General features: G+C 35.0%; 1 protein-coding gene across 50 annotated transcripts in view; it reads right to left on the reverse strand.

Annotated features, from left to right (window-relative positions):
* Positions 1 to 19521, reverse strand: part of PPFIA2 (PTPRF interacting protein alpha 2) — a 495741-nt gene that overhangs the window by 104780 nt on the left and 371440 nt on the right. For all 50 annotated transcript variants that reach the window (XM_072724476.1, XM_072724479.1, XM_072724473.1 and 47 more), the window contains 3 exons: positions 12278 to 12499; positions 1812 to 1958; positions 689 to 823 (listed from right to left, as the gene is read on the reverse strand). In XM_072724476.1, the coding sequence (XP_072580577.1) occupies positions 689 to 823; positions 1812 to 1958; positions 12278 to 12499 (504 nt within the window). The remainder of the gene's footprint in view (positions 1 to 688; positions 824 to 1811; positions 1959 to 12277; positions 12500 to 19521) is intronic.

The raw sequence follows: 19521 nt of genomic DNA on the forward strand, positions 1-19521 counted from the left end.
AGAGCCCTGGGTGGCTCATTTGGTTAAACATCTGCCTTTGGCTCAGGTCATGATCCCAGGATCCCGGGATCAAACCCTGCATTGGGTTTCCTGCTCAACTGGGGCCTTCTTTCCCTCTACTCCTCCCTGTCACTCTTCTTTCCCTCTACTCTTCCCTTGTCACCCATGCTCTCTCCCTCTCTCTATAATAAATAAATAAATCCTGAAAAAATAAATAATTTAGACTTCTACAAATCTAACTTCTAATTTCAAACAAATTTTTCATAGTACAGTCAGAAAACAATCAACTGCTTATGGTATTTCCTACATTTTTAATACCAATTTATGTTGTTTATTAAATTATTATGACTTATCTATGCACGTATTAAATATCATCATTATTTGTCCATAGTTGGTGATTATTCTAATGTGCAAATATTATCATGGAAGATTAACCATAAGGATGTGAAATTTTGTATTTCCTAGTGTTTAAAGAGGCAGAGGTATCATCACATTCATATGCAAATCATTCATGGCAGTGTAAATAAGATATATAACATGAAAAATTCATCTTACCAAGAAACTAATATAGTAAAGATTAAATAAATTTAGATTTCATAAAACCTAAAGAAAAATCTATAGATTTTATTTGGATTATTAATCATTTCTGTCAGTATATCTAGGTTGACTAATTGTCTTATTGCAATACCTTTGTCAGGGCTGCAATTCTCTGAGCCAGTTCAGCCTCTACTTCAGGTAAGGTCTCAGCTTTTCTCATAGTCTGCTGCAGCTTTTGCTCAGCCAGCTCAAGACGCTCTTGTAACTGTCTGTTCTTCTCTTCCATCTGAAATAGGGATGGAAAAAGAGACACTTAAGGAGTCACTGTGAAGATAACAATCGCCAGTCACTAGGGGTTCTGAGTTTCAGCCATTATTCTAGACTTAAAAATCAGCTACTTCTATCACATCTAGTATGCAAAGAGATGACTATGTTCATACTTTCATATCTTATTCTCATTCCTTAAAAAAATTCAGCACATTAAAAAATAGAAAGATCTTACCAATGGCAGCAGAAAGAAAAAAGTTACTAGTGAGTATAAACCTGGACAAATAGATTGTAACTCAATACTAAGGCTTCAGCTGTACCATGATGGCATGATATTGAAAATTATAGTATTAACTGGAGTGAGAGATGGAATGTAGCACAATGGTTAAGAGTCCGGGCTCTAGAGATGGTATTGACAAAACCTTCTTTTCTGAAAGGCCAGAAAATAAATATTTTAGGCTTTGTTTATCATTTAGTCTCTGTCCCAACTATTCAATTCTACTATTGTAGCATAAAAACAGTCATAGACAATGATTAAATAAATGGGTATGGCTATGTTTCAACAAAATTTTATTTAAAAAACAGCGCCAGAGTTTTGACAGATGGGCCACAGTTTGTCTCCTCTTGCTCTAGAGCCAAATAGACTTGGGCCTCCGCTAAAAACTCTGGCAATTACCAGATCTGTGACCCTGGAGGAGTTTTCATGTCTCTGAACCTTAGGGCCTCAATATAATAATTAATTACACTTACTTCACAGGAGATGATTAGATTTAAGTGAGATAATACACGTTAACTGTTTAACAGTTTCTGGTTCATGTCTAGATCCAAAGTAAGTATTAGTCATTGTTTTTATTATCATTGAGACAAATTTATAAATTACATACTGAAAACCCACATCTGTTTAGTCTATTCTAAATTTTAGGGAATGACTGATTGCAAGAAATACGGTATTTTATTTACTCCAGGTTTTGTGAGACTGGAACATAACCAAGACCGAGATACTCAACCTGCCGTAGGATGGCCTCTTTATTTGCTAACTCATTTTCTAGTTTATCATTCATGTCATGTATGGAGGTAGATTCTCTCTGAGCACTGAGGTAACGCTTCTCAAGAGTTGTGATTCTTTCTTCCATGTCTTCCTTCTGTGCCATGGCCTACAATTAAAATAAGAAAGTAATTAAAATCAGATTTCAGATAGTTTAATGTATTGTCTTGTTATTCAAATAAACTAATAAGATTTAAAAGCTATTGTTTTCTTGAAGTAAGAAATAATGAAGTAATATTCATGCCTTTCTTTGCAAGGAAGGTATGCAAGGTATCATGTGCATTTTCCCAATTTATCTGTCAGAACTCTTACATGTTGGGTTAATGAAAAGTCTCTCTCTCTGACAATGCAGTGGAGTACATGAAACTGCCTATTTTAGACCTGGCATTCTTAGAAAAGTGACAGATAAATTAGCTCATTCTACAGTAGAGATAAGTACAATTTGGGTAGAGTTGTAAACCAGAAAATTGGTAGAATGGTGGCTACTGTTCCAAATTGCAAAGCCATCTTCCATAAGAACAACTAAATCATCAGTATTCTCATCTTCAGATAGAAATAAGAGTAACTCAATAGTTAAAAAAGGAGGCAAAAAAGTAAATTTGAGTCATATTTACAAATGAATTGACAAATTGAAACTTAACCATTTCCCTTCTTGTATATATGCTCAGTAAAAATAAACACACAACTCTAGGGAAAAATCAACTATGAGTGTAAATAGAGTAAACCATGGAATCAATGATATTCTAAACAATAGTTTTTTAAACTATCTAATTCATAGATAATATGGAGATAATTTTATCTTCCTAACAGCTTATATGAAAATTTACTAGTAGGTGTATAAACTACTTTTTAACAAAGATATTAAGAAAAGTCAGCTGCAGATGTGAGTTTCATGGAAAAACTGAGAGCTTTTCCCCTAGTCAGGAACACGACAGCAATGCCCACTCTCACCACTGTTGTTCAACGTAGTGCTGGAAGACCTAGCCTCAGCAATCAGACAATAAAAAGAAATAAAAGACATTCAAACTGGTAAAGAAGAAGCTCTCACTCTTCACAGATGACACAATACTTTATGTGGAAAACCCAAAAGACTCTACTCCAAAATTGCTAGAACTCATACAGAAATTCAGCAATGTGGCAGGATATAAAATCAAGACATAGAAACCAGTGGTATTTCTATACATTAACAATGAGACAGAAGAAAGAGAAATTAAGGAATCGATCCCATTTACAATTGCACCAAAAAGCATATGAGATACCTAGGAATAAACCTAACCAAACAGGTAAAGGTTCTGTGCTCTAAAAACTACAGAACACTTAGGAAAGAAATTGAAGAAGACACAAAAAGATGAAAAAACATTCCATGCTCATGGATTGGAAGAATAAATATTGTTAAAATGTCTATGCTGCCCAGAGAAATCTACATATTCAATCCAATCCCTCTCAAAATACCATCAACATTTTTCACAGAGCTGAAACAAATAATCCTAAAATTCATATGGAACCAGGAAAGACCCGAATAGCCAGAGGAATGTTGAAAAAAAAAATAATGCTGATGGCATTACAATGCTGGACTTCAAGCTCTATTCCAAAGCTGTAATCAGCAAGACAGTATAATACTGGCATAAAAACAGACACATAGGTCAATGGAATTGAACAGAGAACTGAGAAATGAACCCTCAACTCCATGATCAACTAATCTTTGACAAAGTAGGAAAGAATATCCAATGGAAAAAGACAGTCTCTTCAACAAATGATGTTGGGAATATTGGACAGCCACATGTGAAGAATGAAACTGGACCATTTTCTTATACCATACATAAAGATAAACTCAAAATTGATGAAAGACCTAAATGTGAGACAGGAATCCATCAAAATCCTAGAGGAGAACATAGGCAGCAACCTCTTTGACCTTGGCCATGCAACTTCTTGCTAGACACATCTCCAAATGCAAGGGAAACAAAAGCTAAAATGAACTTTTGGAATTTCATCAAGATGAAAAGCTTTTGCACAGCAAAGGAAACAGTCAACAAAACTAAAAGGCGATCTGTGGAATGAGAGAAGATATTTGCAAATGACCTACCAGATAAAGGGCTATCATCTAAGATCTATAAAGAACTTATCAAACTCAACACCCAAAAATCAAACAATCCAGAAAAGAAATAGGCAAGAGACATGAACAGACATTTCTCCAAAGAAGACATACAATGGCCAACACATGAAAAAATGCTCACCTTTATTCAGCACCAGGGAAAAACAAATTAAAACCACAATGAGATACAACCTCACACCAGTCAGAATGGCTAAAATTAATGAGCCAGGAAATGACAAATGTTGGCAAGGATGTAGAGAAAGGGGAGCCCTCTTACACTGTTGGTGGCAATGCAAGCAGTATAGCTACTCTGGAAAACAGTGTGGAGGTTCCTCAAGAAGCTAAAAATAGAGCCACCCTATGACCCAGCAATTGCACTACCAAGTATTTACCCTAAAGATACAAATGTAGTGATCTGAAGGAGCACCTGCACCCCAATGTTTCTAGCAGCAATGTCCACAATAGCCAACCTATGGAAGGAGCCTCGGTGTCCATTGAAAGACGAATGGATAAAGAAGATGTGGTATATGTATACAATGGAATATTACTCAGCCATCAGAAAGGCTGAAACCTTACCATTTACATTGACGTGGGTGGAATTAGAAGGTATAATGCTGATCGACATAAGTCCATCAGAGAAAGACAATTATCATATGGCTTCACTCATATGTAGAATTTAAGAAACAAAACAAGATCATAGGGGAAGGGAGGGAAAAATGGAATGGAAATAAATCAGAGAAGGAGACAAACCATGAGAGACTCTTAACTATCAAAAAAAACCTGAGAGTTGCTGGAGAGGAGGCAGGGGTTGGGGTAACTGGGTGATGTGCATTAAGGCGGCCACGTGATGTGATGAGTACTGGGTGTTACATGCAACCGATGAATTCCTGAACTCTACATTTGAAACTAATAATGTTCTATGCGTTGACTAATTGAATTTAATTTTTTTTTAAAAAGTAAGCCTCATGAGACTGATCTGGTTTCCTGATACTGTGGGAGAGCTTCCTTGCATAAGGAGTCTAAAATTGAGATGATGGTGCTGGTTTCCTTTGATCAGTCTTCCTAATCCGTCCTTTGGCTCCTCTCCTTCAGGACCCAGAGCCAGTCCTGCCACATGCACAGAGCAAATAAATTTTCTTCCATTTTTCCCCAAAGAAGTAGAAGCCCTTAAATAGATAGTTCTCCTGTGTCCTAGTCTTCCCTCACCACCAACTGGAAATAACCACATGCACAAATCATGAACTTCCAGCTTGCACTTAGGAACAGGTGTACTACTTTTTCTCAAAGTTTAATCAGTATCTGTGCTCTAGATTTTATATCTTTTCTGCTTTCGGGATCCTGATCACTTTTTTGTCCTGGATTTTCAAGGTGATAGTGGGAGCAAATCCCACAACTACAGTTGAAACAATGAGGCAGGGGGAAAAGGAATGATTCAAAGAAAACAGAAAAGAATGATACATTATCTGCTTGACTGTTGATCGTAACTGCATTGAAATTATGGAATTTACTAATCAGGTCTAGTTAGTGGGAAGATATGCCATGGTTTTAAAGACAAGTAAGCAAATTAATGTATCAAGTAACTAGTCAAATCCTAGAAAAACAAAAAGCTGTACAAGAGGAAATACCATCATAGAGGAAACCACCACTTGGATCAGCCATGAGAATGACTGACACAGCCATAGTAACAGTGACACTAAATGCGATTTTGAGGTAATTGCAGTAGGAGGATGGTTGGAGGAGAAAGGAAGGGAGAGAATAAAAGAGCTAAAATCCTCATATAATAGCAAGGCATAGAATAAGTTTAAATAAGATAGAAAATAGCACAAGTAACCGCCAATTAAGAATCTCAGACAAGATGGGCACTCTTCATGATTGTGTATGTTTGTGTGTATGTATTGAGATTCATACCCTCTTACTATTATTTGACTTTGAAAAATTGTGTATATATAAAAATTAAAAGCAATTACAAAACAATATTTCTACCATGAAATCCCATCAGGTCCTTAGTCTCCCTGCCTCCCCACAAAACATCTTTTCTTGTTAGAATCATCCTTGGAGGGGCACCTGGGTGGCTCAGTGGTTGAGCATCTGCCTTTGGAACAGGGCATGATCCTGGGATCCTGGAGTCAAGTCCCACATCAGACTCTCTGTGGGGAGCCTGCTTCTCCCTCTGCCTGTGTCTCTGCCATTCTCTCTCTGTACCTCTCGTGCTGCCATTCTCTCTCTGTATCTCTCATGAATGAATGAATGAATGAATGAATGAATAAAATAAATAAATCTTTTTTTTTTAAAGAATCATCTTTGTAATCTTCACCCAAACTCTCCACTAAATAGCCTAACCTGTATCTTGCTATTGGTCTTTTTCCTGCTTCCTCATTCTCTAACCTGCTGACCAAGAAAGAATACTAAATGCCAGTCTGATCATACTCCTTTTTGGCTTAAATACTGTTATACATCCACCCCTCCCCCTGTCCCCCCATCTTCAGTGAAAATCAGAGCTACAACGCCTGGTAAATAAGTGGATTCATGACCTGACACATCTATCTCTGTATACTGGGATGAATAGCATACCACTCCAACCCCCTACCCACAAATTCATGTCCACCTAGGATCTGTGAATGTGATCATATTTGCAAATAGGGTTTTACAGATGCAATCAAGTTAAGATGACATTATATAAGATTAGGATGGACCATAAATCCAGTGACTGGTGTTCTTATAAGGGGAGGCAGATTTGGAGACACAAACAGAGAAAAATGCACTGTGAAGAGAGAAGCAGAGACTGTAGTTACACTGTCGTCAGCCAAGAGCACAAGGATTGCCAGCAACCACCAGAGGCTAGAAGTGGCAAAGAAGCATTCTTCACTAGAGTCTTTAGAGGATGTATGTCCCTGCTGACACCTTGACTTCACACTTGGAGCTTCCAGAACTGTGAAAGAATAAATTACTGTTGTTTTAAGTCACCCAGTTTTTGGTAATTTGTTACAGGAACCCCAAGAAACTAATGCACTCTGTGACTTCATTTCTGCCTGGAATGCACTTTTCTTACCTATTTGTCTACCTCAATCCTACTGAGCTTCAAGATCCAATAAAGACTACTTTGCTATTATATTAATATTAAAGTTCAGATGTCTAAGTTTGGCAAAAATTACCCAGACCAATTTTTTTCAACATTATCTACACATCTCTAGATTAGCCAATACGAACAAAAGCTATTACTTGAAAATATTTTATTTTAAATTTTGACTCTTTCAAGCTTATAATATTATTTTTTGGTCAACAGAAGGTAGAGTTTATCATCTTAGAGGATTCTTTTGGAGTACTGTATCCTGTTAATTTCATTCTCATAAAGAACTCTGGGAATATTATATCGATTTTGTAGCCCAAAAGGAAAATTCTGAATCTAGCCTACATATATAAACTTCTAACTACATTATAATAGCAATAAATACAGTTAAAGACATAAACAGGCTTCTTGAAAACATGAGCAGTGGAGTAGCACAGACTCACTCCAAATCCCAGTTATTGCTATTTATTAACGCAGTTATCACAGGTTAACTTTTCTATAACTCAGTTTTTTTATTTTCAATTTTTTTGGTTTATTTTCTTGTTTGTTTTGTTTCCTGTTTTTAGTTGAGATGTTAATCCCTACCTTATAACATTGCTGTGATATAATATTTTAGGTGCCTCGTGTGGTCTTATGCATAATACACTCCATAAGAAATAGCTTCTTTTTTGATTATTAATTATTATTGTGCTTCCAATTAGCTGATCTGACTCTAGGCAACACTGCATGCAAAAGTCATTGTATAGACTTTGCTACTGCATTTTTGATTCAGTGATTCATGTGGGAGATTCAATTTTTAACTGCAAGCTGTGTTGCCAAAAATAAATTTTGAATTTACAAGTTGGAGAAATATCTTTTCCCTATGTGTCACTTGGAAATTCTAAAAAAGGAAGATTTTTCTAGTCTCTAAAAACTGCTGCCTAAAAAAGGAGAAAAACAGTGTAAAGATTCAATTATCCCTTGACCTGAAGTTTGTGCAAAATGGATTTTATTGTATAAAATAAATATAACTCTATAGTATCTTAGATCTAGTAAATAAAAAATATAACTCCATGTTTCAGAGAATAGAAAAGATAAAATATATGTATTCATTTAATCACTTAGGAATTTTTGAAGAACTCTTAATAGGCAGTTGGAAAGATAAGATGGTTTTACTCACAAAATAGTATTATCATCGAAAATTCTAATTCTTTGCATATCTATATATTTAATAAAATATTATTATCCTATAACCAACTAGTAGCCATCTTGATCAAAAAGTAGAAAGCCAAGCCTGCTATAAGATTGTCTATGTCTTCTAATATATGGACTATGTTTAGCTTTAATCCAGCCCTCTACTCTTCTTGTCATAAAACAAAACATTAAACAAATTTTAAATAGATTTATTTCTTGACAAAGAATAATGATGAAAATATATTCTAAAGCCATTAATGAAATCTACTTCCACAATTCATGTTAGATATATTGGTCAGTCCTCACATGTAAAGCAAAATGAATTCAGTTTTTAATTCTATTGTCAGTTTTTCCTATTCCCTATTTGTTCCTTAATTAATTCAATCAATATTCATTGCTTATACAATATATACATACTGTGTTAGCAATGCTATGTGGGTAGCAAGAAGAATCACTTTTTTTTTCCTACTAAAAAGCTTACGATCTAAAAGACTTTGTGTGTCCATAGCCCACGAGCACATTATCAGTCAGGAAAATAAAAGCAATGGTTGGAGTTTTGAGTGTAAGTGATATCTTTTTAAAGCACATGATTTTCACATCTTATTGGAAAGAAAGAGCAAAAAAAAAAAAAAGATTAGTTAGGGGGCAGTTATAGTGCAGCTGCATTTTTTATGCTAGTGTTATCACTGATAAATGATTCTGTTTTGTTGATTTTGGAAGCTGCTCATAGTGGAGGAAGCACAAGTTTTGAAGCTAGGCTGGTCCTGTGTCTTCTTGGTGCCGAGGGGTAGGAAGTAGTAGGGTGCTGGGGAAGGCAGTGCGAATGCTTTTGACAAGTCCCTTTACCCCACCTGAGAGAAACGGAGATAATGACAAGTACCTTCTGGGCAGGACCGATGTAAGAAATTAGAGAAAATAAATGTAATGCACCCATAATAGTTTTCATAGTTGATCCTCAAGAAATTCCTTGCAGTAAACCAGGGCCCATGGTCTGTGACCCAAACCTTTTTGGAAATATTTTATTTGGACTTCACTATGTCCTTAACACACACACACACACACACACACACACACACATGATGTATCTAGAAAGGCAGGCAGAGTATAGCTTCCTTGTCCAGGTGTCATTAACTCTATCACTTCCTATGTTGCTTCCTGTTTAATGTGCACATGTTTATATCACCAGCTTGGCTCTTAAAACATTTGTGCTTACAACCAAGTGAATGATGAGAGATACTCTTTTCTTGTGAATTTCTTCTAAAATATAACTACATAAAAATTTGAGAGCTCATAAGATTATTTATATTTTAAAAGAATCCCATGTGAAAGCAGAACACCTCACCAACTAGAAAAGGTTCCTAATAGAAGAACACCTGGCATCAGATAATTGATTATTTTCCATCTGACTGAGCTTTTTGTCAGCTACATCCAAAAACTATTAGAATTAAGGGGTTATTTTTACGTAGGCAATAAAAAATAGGGAGCTGAAGGTACTGGTCTCGATCTGTAACACTGGTTTAGATAAACATGAGAGGAAGTAGGAAAGGAGTGATAAATGAAAGAAAGGAGCTCAAGAAATAGCCTTGCTATTTCACTAGCCAGAAATCTTAATGTTTCTAAATGGATTTGAAGAATAGCAAACCTTCAGGTGTTTTTTAAATTCTCTGACTTTGGGTTGTGGCAAAGTGTAAAAATGAGAGACATATCTTTGAACGATCAATTCATATAAAGGTGTGGAGAGCACAGTACCATCATTTGTGTGGTAGTCGCCCAGTCTGTCACTTCATGGTTCATCTATCTTTTTCTGGGACTGTAGATATTGGTTTTATATACATTCTAATCTCATCCATGTCTTTTGATATTTACATCAAACACTTATAAATATCCATTCTTTCAACACAGATTTTTTTGAATGCCTATTATATGTTCAATGATTGTACAGATTAGAATAGAGCAGTGAACAAAACAAGACAAAATAAAAAATCCCAGCCCACGTGAATCTTTCCATACAATGGAGAGGGAGGTATGTGACAAACAAGTAAATTAATAAAGGACTAACTGTGTCAGATGGCGGTAAGTGGTGTGAGATAAAACAAAGAAAATGAAAGAAGAGGGAGAGTGTATATGTGCAAATAACAAGGTTAGGGAATACGTCCATGAGAAGAAAACATTTGAGCAAAAGGAAGAGGGAAAAGAAAATGCAATAGATTAGGTCTGGCTGGTTTAAGAGGCCATTTTACCTGAACAGAATGGGCTGAAATGAAAGAGTAGGAGATGATTTCCAAGAGGTCAGGAAGGTGGTAGTGGAGATTGCACATGGCTTGTAGGCCACTGAGACTTTGATTTTACTGTAAGTAGGGTGCATAGCCATTGAAGTAGAATATTAACTTGAGCTGACTTACATTGTAACAGGTCACTCAGGCTGCCATGTTGAGTATAGACTGAAGTGGATTGAAGGCAGGAGGAGGACCAGTCACAAGACTATTGTAACAGTCCAGTGAGAGATGATGGTTGTGTGAATAAGGAAGAGCCATGAAGATTGTGAGAGGAGGTCACATTATTGATGTATTTTGAAGTTGGAAATCATAGGTTTATGGCTGAATCAAATGCCGTGTGAGTGAAACGGAGGTACCAAGGACAGCTCCAAGGCTTTTGATATGAATAACAATAATGGCCTTGGGGAGAGCTGGGATGTGTAAGACTACAAGAAAGTCTGGTTTCTTGGGGGTGGGAGGATAACAGGAAAACAGTCTTGATCATGTTAATTTTGAAAATATGCTAATTTTCCAGGCATCTGGCAATCAGGACATAGGATATGCTGGATATATAAATTGGGAGTCATAAGGCAGTGGGTGGTTTTTGGAGCCATGAGACTGCATGAACCTAGCAGGGGGAGTGAAGGCAGATTGAGAAGGGAAGGCACTACAAGTCTGGGGAGAAGTAGAGCCAATGAAGGAGCTTGAGATGAGGGTAGAAAGTAGAAATGAATGAAAATCAGAAGAGTAAAGGGTGCTTTTAGCCAAGTGAAGAATTACTCCAGAGAATGATAATTGTATCCAGTGCTGGGTTCAACAACATGGAAGTCGGCAATGACTTCGGTAAGAACAGGTTTGATGGGATGTTACAGATAAAGTATGTAAAATGGCCCAAGAGGGAATGGGAAGAAAAGAACTGAATACATGGAGTAGAGTGAACTCCAATAACAACTAGTTAATTATATATAAAAATATTTAAAAAGATAAAAATGCATAATTTAAAATAGGTAAAAATGAAAAGGTCGCCAATACAGATAATTTTATTTTATTTTTTTAATATTTTATTTATTTATTCATGAGAGACACAGAGAGAGGCAGAGACACAGGCAGAGGGAGAAGCAGGCTTCCTGTGGGGAGCCAGTGTGGGACTCGATCCCAGGACCCTGGGATCATAACCCAAGTTGAAGGCAGACGCTCAACCACTGAGCCACCCAGGTGCTCTGGATAATTTCACTTTTATTGCAATAGAGTGAGAAAGTGAAAGATTCTAAATATATCACCTTAGCTGGTAAGATGATTAGGCAATGTTACAAATAAAACATCTCCTTGTATCTTTTGCAGTAACTTTTAAGCCCTCTACTAAATAGATGAAGTGATGTCACGTCTAGGAAGAACTGAACATACAGAGAAATAAAGATTCCCACATTCACATAGATACATTTACACTCACAGACACCACACCAAAATAAGATGGGGAAAATTTAAAGTAATGATTTTGAGTATTCCCATATGCTAAGAGTGTAGCAATTCATTATTCATACCCACGTCTAAAGCTATTTAAAGTTAGCAGCCTAAAAGTTTTAAAAATTCATTAAAAACTATAGAAAGTTTTTACTCTATCTGTGACTTGATACCAAATTTTCTTTTCATACATATTTAAAGGGTTGATGAAGTAAACTATTTTTGCCTTAGTGGACATGTTTCATAACTAATGTAATGCATCCCAAATTGTGGTCTTCTGAGAAGATGTAAAGATTAGATGCCATTAGAGGAGATTTGGAGAAAGCCTCTCAGAAGCAGCATCCAGAAAGCAAAAACTGAAAGCGCTATGAATCACTTACCTCCCTAATGTCCCTTTGATATTTAGTGTTCATTTCTTCTGTTTTAATGAGATCCTTTCTTGCTGTCTCTGCTTCCTGCTCCACCTCGCCCACTCGGGAAGAAAGGGCCGCTAAACGTTCTTTCATTTGAGCCATTTCATAATTTTGTTTTTCAAGCAATTCTTGTAGTTCGACTATTTGACTCGTTTCATCAGTTGAGTCTATAGAGCCATTGGACAAACGCTGCAGGAAACAAAAAGAAATGGCACTCAGGATTTTTTTTCATCTTTAATTTAAAATCCATGTACTTAAATGAAACTGATATACCTTTCACACTGAGAAAGAAGAACTCTTAACTAGTTTTGAAGAAAAGCTAACTTTTTAGGAAAACTCTTTTTTTTAGGAAAACTCTTAATTGATCTTAAAATATAAAGGTAGATCAGTAATTCTCAAATAGGTTACCAGATGCATTTGAACCAGAAGTATTATATATATAAATATAAATATATACATATATACATATATATATACACACACATTAATTTAGAACAAAACACTAGTGTATCCTCAACATTTAGTAAGTGGCAGCTATTATTTTCTCAATTATATTCAAAATTTATTGTGAACAATATATTTATATAAACAGCATATTAGTACTAAGTAATAAGAAAGAACACAGAACCTGTAAGATTTTCTATTTTTATTCAAGATCCTGTGTGCATTTGCAGGTTTTATTTTCAATGACACTCAGAAAAAGAACTTACACACATTTTTCTTTCAAAGAAGGTTATTCCCGGTGTGAATCTGACCTAGCTGGAACAAAGGTATAACGTAAAAAAGCCTTGATTTCTATAATGCTAAGAACATAAAAGTTATGAGTGCACACAACCCACAGGAAGGAGGCTTAAAAGGACTACATACTTTGAGACTGGTTTGTCCCCTTGCTGCCTAGAAACCAGGGTGACCCATGTATTCAGAAGCACATCCTTCTAGCTAGCTGCTAGCTGCATGGGAGAAGTTTTATGGTGAAGACAACTGGGGAGAAACAGCCCTAAAAGCAAAATGGCACAACTTAAGTTGAAATAAGAAAATGATGATGCACTTTGCTTTAATATAAATGCGAATAACAAATGCCAAATTAAAAAAAGATAAACAAGAAAAAAAAGAAATAGGAAGATGAGAGAGAGCAAAGAAAGAACAGTGGAGTTGCTAGAGTGCTTCTTTTGAAAACATGAATCTGTTTTGATACAATAGATACATCAAGAAACAATTTGAACATCCTATAAGTTTTATGTTTTCTTGTTTTCAATATATGCAAGGAGAGTTGACAAGCCATGTTACATTAGTCTCAGAGATGCGACATCATGATTCCACAGCTCGATATGTCATGCTGTGCTCTAAATTTTTTTTCTTATGCCCTGTCCATTCCTGAGAATCCCTAGCTGAACTGAGGTGTGTAGGAATAGACAAAACGGACATGTGTATGTTCCTCAAATATCTAACAACACCTCAGTTTACCACATGCTTTGACACAAACCACCCCCTTCTGTGTTATAATTTTCTGATTCTCAGAGGTCCCTCCTACCACTTCACATCATGCACAAACCCTAAACCCCACCTGACACCCACTACTGTCAACAAACTTCAGATCTTTTTATCAAGTAACCGGTCATAGTATTTACGCAATTCATGACTAACCTATAAAACTGGCCTACATTTTTTTCTTAGTTTTCTCTTTGTTTTAGGCCATTAATAAAGTTGTGACCCAAACCCCAGTTCTTCTACAAGCCCTGTGTTTTTTATTGTGTGATTTTTGCATAGCTCGTAACTTTTCAGAATGCAAATGATACATTAGAACAAAATTGACTTCAGGTGAAGAAGAAGGAGAACAGAAAGCAGCATAAAAGCAGTGAGAATGACAAAACAGAGAGAAAGGGAATGTGGACAAATGGGAAGAAGTGTTTAAAATGTTCAATAACCAACACCTGGAGAAATAGCCTGGAAAATCTAACTTAAAACAGCAGAAGAGATGGAGATAGTCTTAAGATGGTATCTAAAGAAGCCAGGTCTACAGACCTAATACCTTCAAGATACTGCTGAGCTCTTACACTGCACACAGTGAACGTCTAGTCATCTAGTAGCAGAGGTAGGAGGTGTTGCAAATATGTAAAAACATCAGAGATGTTGCTGAGGTCCAGATACTTCTTCAAGTGTCTCTATTCCCCCCAGGGCTGCGATGGCTGCTTGCTGAGGGATCAGAAGTAAGAACTCTTTCCAAAGTTATGTCTATCCCTGAGGCGATGTCACATACAATGTAGAGGTACCAGAAAGCTAAAGAAAAACCACCTTTCTAGACAGCTTTTATGGGCATGAAATGCAAAACAATGCAAAAACATTAATAATGACCATCATACAGACACAAATATCTGTACATGGAACTGAGAAAAGCCAGTTTATGATCATTAGGCAGCGACTGAGAATTGGTTTAGGGAAGAAGGCTAGGGCCAATTGCCAGTCACTTATGTCCATATTTGGTATAACGGAGGTGTGATTTGACAGGGTTTTGTGGTTTTTTTTAAATATATATAATAGCAAATATTTTTGGACTCTGTATACGACTCGCAAGTAATGAGGCAAGCTTAAGCTTTAATAGAACTTCTCCTTCCTCATATTAAGGACTTTCTCTAGTCAACTTAAAAAAAGACAATATTTAGAAACTAAAAAATCACTAGAAAACAAATGTTTGCTTTTAAGAAATGTCATATATAACTAAAAAAAAAAAATACACTTAGGATTCTAGAGCCCTAAAGAACTTGGGAGGAATTGAGACTCAGGGAATCACACAGAGCTGATTTGAATTAAAATGTAGAACTTTGAATTCCCAGTTCAGTTCATCTAACCTTTACCATATTGCCTTTACTCAGAACACGTAAATCAACAGAATATAATTATACATGCTATACAGTAAGACAAGTATGAAGAATGTAGTGTGTGTGTGTGTACACAGTATATTCAGTATAAACACACACACATTCAACAAACACTTGTTCAGTCAACTGAATCATGCTAATTTTCTAATTAGAAAAATGATTATTCCAATTCTGTGCACCTGAGGTCCATTAAAATCTTGTTTAAAAATTGCATATTTTTAATGGGCTCAAGGTAAGAAAAATTTAATTAAATATAAACAGTAATCAGGCAACTAAAATAAAACACTTAAAATGTTAACCTTTTTCATTTCTTTAGCAACAGATGTACACTGCGATGTCTTCACACTACATTGATATTTGGGACTATCCATGGGAAAATGTCTGAAACCCCAGTTTTTTTTCTGAAGTGTTTATAAGTCATTTATGCTTAAAAATATGTAGCATTTCATCTATTCAACCCTCCTGAAATATATTTTATGATGAGCTTAATATATGTTTTCATAATTTTACAGTAAATGTTCCTATAAAAACTATGGTTTATATCCTAGAAAAATAATATGACTTTTGTTCCAAATCTTTGTTATGTAGACTTATCTTTCAAATAAATTGTGGATTTTAACTGAAATGACAAATTACTGAATTAAAAGAAAACTCAGTGGTTATTTTAAATAGCTTTATTGGATATAATTTGTATTCGTAAAATTCAATCATTTAATATTGTCAATATTATATTAGTATAATTGTCAATAGTGTTTGGTGTACTGAAAGAGTTGTACTATCAGCATAATCTAACTTGGAGAACATTTTCATCACCTCAAATAGAAACCCTTCACCCATTAGCAGTCAATTGCAGCTGACCCCACATCCAGCCATAGGTACCACTTACCTACTTTCTGCCACTATAAATCTGCCCTTTTGGTACCTTTCACATAAATTGAATCAGAACAGATAGTCTTTTGTGACAGACTTTATTCACTGAGCGTAACATTTTTGAGATTCATTCATGCTGTAACATGTTATCAGATTTTTTTTATTGCTGAATAGTATTCCATCATGCGGATATACTATATGAAATATACTAAATGAAATATTTTCATTTCCTTGATGGTGCTGTTTGAAATGCAAGTGTTTTTACTTTCAACAAGGTCCAATTTATCATTTTTCCCCTTTATGCCTTGTATTCTTGGTGTTGTTTCAAGAAATTATTTCCTAACACAGGGTTATGAAGTCTTTTAAATGTTTTATTTCAAATGTTTTATTTTATTCAAATGTTTAATGTAGAATAATATACTTAAATTATTAAATTATTAAATTTCAAATTCAATAAAAGCTCAAATGTTAGAATTTTATACATATATACATACATATATATATACATTCATTCAAAAAATATGTATTGAGCACTGAGCAAAAATATTATAATAAGCAATAACCATAGCCCTTCACTTCCTATTGCCTTGCCCTTCCCACCAAACCCTGCCCTCGATGACCTCTCTCCTTCTATTCTCTCACTTGCTCTCTTGCTTCAGCCACATTGGCTACCTCACTGTTCCTCTAATAAGTCAATCACTCTTCCATGTTGCAGGCTTGGCTTTAGTTTTTCCTACTGACTGAAAGGTTCTTCACAAGTACTCCACATGGCTAACAACCTCAACTATTATTGAACTCAAGCTGACCCTGATCACCTTATTTAAAAGGGCAGATTGTCCCTACCTCCATGTCTCCCAAGACTCCTAAATTTTTGGGTGTGTTTCTCTACTTTTTCTTTTCTTCAGCATCACCTTCTAACATACTAGATGATTTACTTAAGTATATTTATTGTTTATTGTCTGCTAACTTCCTCCAACTTGCTAGGTCATAAGCTTCAGCAAGGAAAGTGCCTTTCTGTGTTTTCTTTTTGTGTATCCCAAGTACCTAGAATGATGACTGGCACATGATGGTTATGAGATAGACTTTTGTTGACTGAATAAATATTGATAATTTGTGACTCTAGTGACTTAGAACACCATCTTCCACAAAAACATATTTGTTAAATGAATGAATGAATGAATGAATGAATGTTTCCATTAATGAGTAAGATGAGTTTTAGGAAAAACAGTAAGGATTCAAAAAGAAAGAAAATGAGGAAACAATATTTTCAGCCATCATTGCACAAAGTTTATGATAAAATGTTTTCATAAAAAGCAAATATAAAATAAAACTTAGCCTTTTTTGCCCTGTTTGAAAGCATAAAGAGATGAATTATCTTTATGGTAGACAAAGCTGATATAAATTAAGGAAACCATTGTTATAAGTGCATATTAAGATAAATAAATGACAGAAATATACAGTTTACAAAACAAAACAAATGAAGTGAATGAAGTCCCAGAATCCTACCATGTCATAGTCATAGTGCTTTTAAAGATAATCTTGAAATAAAGCCAAGAATTTAGACATGTTCTTCCATTTTCTATCAAGGAAATACTGGAAATATGGCTCTCTTTGTATATGATAATCATCTACAAAATAACCTTACCATTAATATTTTTTCCATCCTACTTCTAGCTTCAGTATTTATTTTAAAAATACTGTAACATCTTTTTTAAAAAAGTAGTAGTCTAGTTAGTTAAATCACTAATGTACTCATTTTCATTGTGCATTTTATGATGTCTTAATGGTTATTGCTGATTTTGAGCATATTTTAGTGGTCATACATTGCTCTTCTACTCCACCAAAGAAGAGCAGTTTATGAAACATAACAAAGAATAATCTTCACATTTATTTTAAGTGGTAAAATAATGCCTGTTGAATGTACAGAACAGAGTGCATTTAAAGTACTATTTTAGTAATGCCTTAATAATTAAGTTCCCCTTGGACATCTACTTTTTGCAGAATGAATAAGTGGTTGACCTCCCCGTACCCCAAGAAGCTTTTATATTTGGCAGATGATATTTTTCTAGTTTTATTGAGATATACTTGATATGTGATATTGTTTAAGCTTAAGATGTACAACATGATAATTTGATTCATGTATATATTGTGAGATGATCACCATAATAAGATTTGTTAACATACATCCATTACCTCACATAATTACCATTTCTTTTTTTATAGTGACAATATTTAAGATCTGCTCTCTTAACAACTTTCAAATATACAACAAAGTCTTTCTAACTATAGCCACCACTGAAGCGGATAATTTAATCTTTATTATGAACATAGTTCCATACTTGATTCATCCATTTGACACCTCCTTTCCCATGTTTTTCATGTCTAAACCACAAGGGCTTGATTCTCTCCGAAAGAATTTCAAGTAGATCTCTTTTTCTCTGATGCATTTTACTTCACATGGTTTATTAATCTCTCCAGAAAAAATAAGAAAACGTGAGGCCAAAAAGTAGAAAGTAAAAATTTATCTTAACATTAATTACATCCAGAAGTTAAAGGCACAGATACACCTAAAACTTATGCAACTTAACACTAAAAACACATAATCCAATTATTAAATGGGCAGAGTACTTGAATAGGTTTTTTCCAAAGAAGATATACAGATGGTTTCCAGACACATGGAAAGATGCCCAGCATCACTAATAATCAGAGAAATGCAACTCAAAACTCCAATGAGAAATCACTTTACACTGTCAAAATAGCTAAAATTAAAAAAAAAAAAAAATAACAAGTGTTGGTGAGAATGTGGAAAAGAAGGAACCCTCATGCACTATTGGTGAAAACATGAACTGGTGCAGCCACTGTAGAAAACAGTAGGGAAGTTTCTCAAAAAAATTAAAAATAGATTACCATATAATTCACTAATTCTACTACTGGATATTTATTCAAAGAAAATAAAAACACTAATCCAAAAAGATATATGTATCCCTTTATTTATTGGAGTGTTATTTACAATAGCCAACATATGGAAAAAAACGCAAGTGTCCATCCATAGATGAATGAATAAAGAAGATGTGGTATAGGGGTGCTTGGATGGCTCAGTTGGTTAAGGAATCTGCCTTGATTTCTGCTCAGGTGATGATCTGAGGGTTTTAAGATCAAGCCCCACATCAGGCTTCACTGGGCATGGACCCAGCTTAGGATTCTTTCTCTCCCTCTGACCCTCGCTGAGCCCTGACTGTCCCCACCTCTCTCTCTCTCTCTCTCAAAAAAAAAAAAAAAAAAAAAAATATATATATATATATATATATATCCCATTGTGCATACACATAATCACAATAGGATGAATAAAGAAAAAAATATATATATATACCACACAGACACACACATACTGGGCCATTACTCAAGCATTAAAAAAAAAAATGATATCTTGCCATTTGCAACAACATGGCTGTACCTAAGTGAAAC

Source organism: Vulpes vulpes, chromosome 10, assembly GCF_048418805.1.
Source record: "Vulpes vulpes isolate BD-2025 chromosome 10, VulVul3, whole genome shotgun sequence".
NCBI lineage: Eukaryota > Metazoa > Chordata > Mammalia > Carnivora > Canidae > Vulpes > Vulpes vulpes.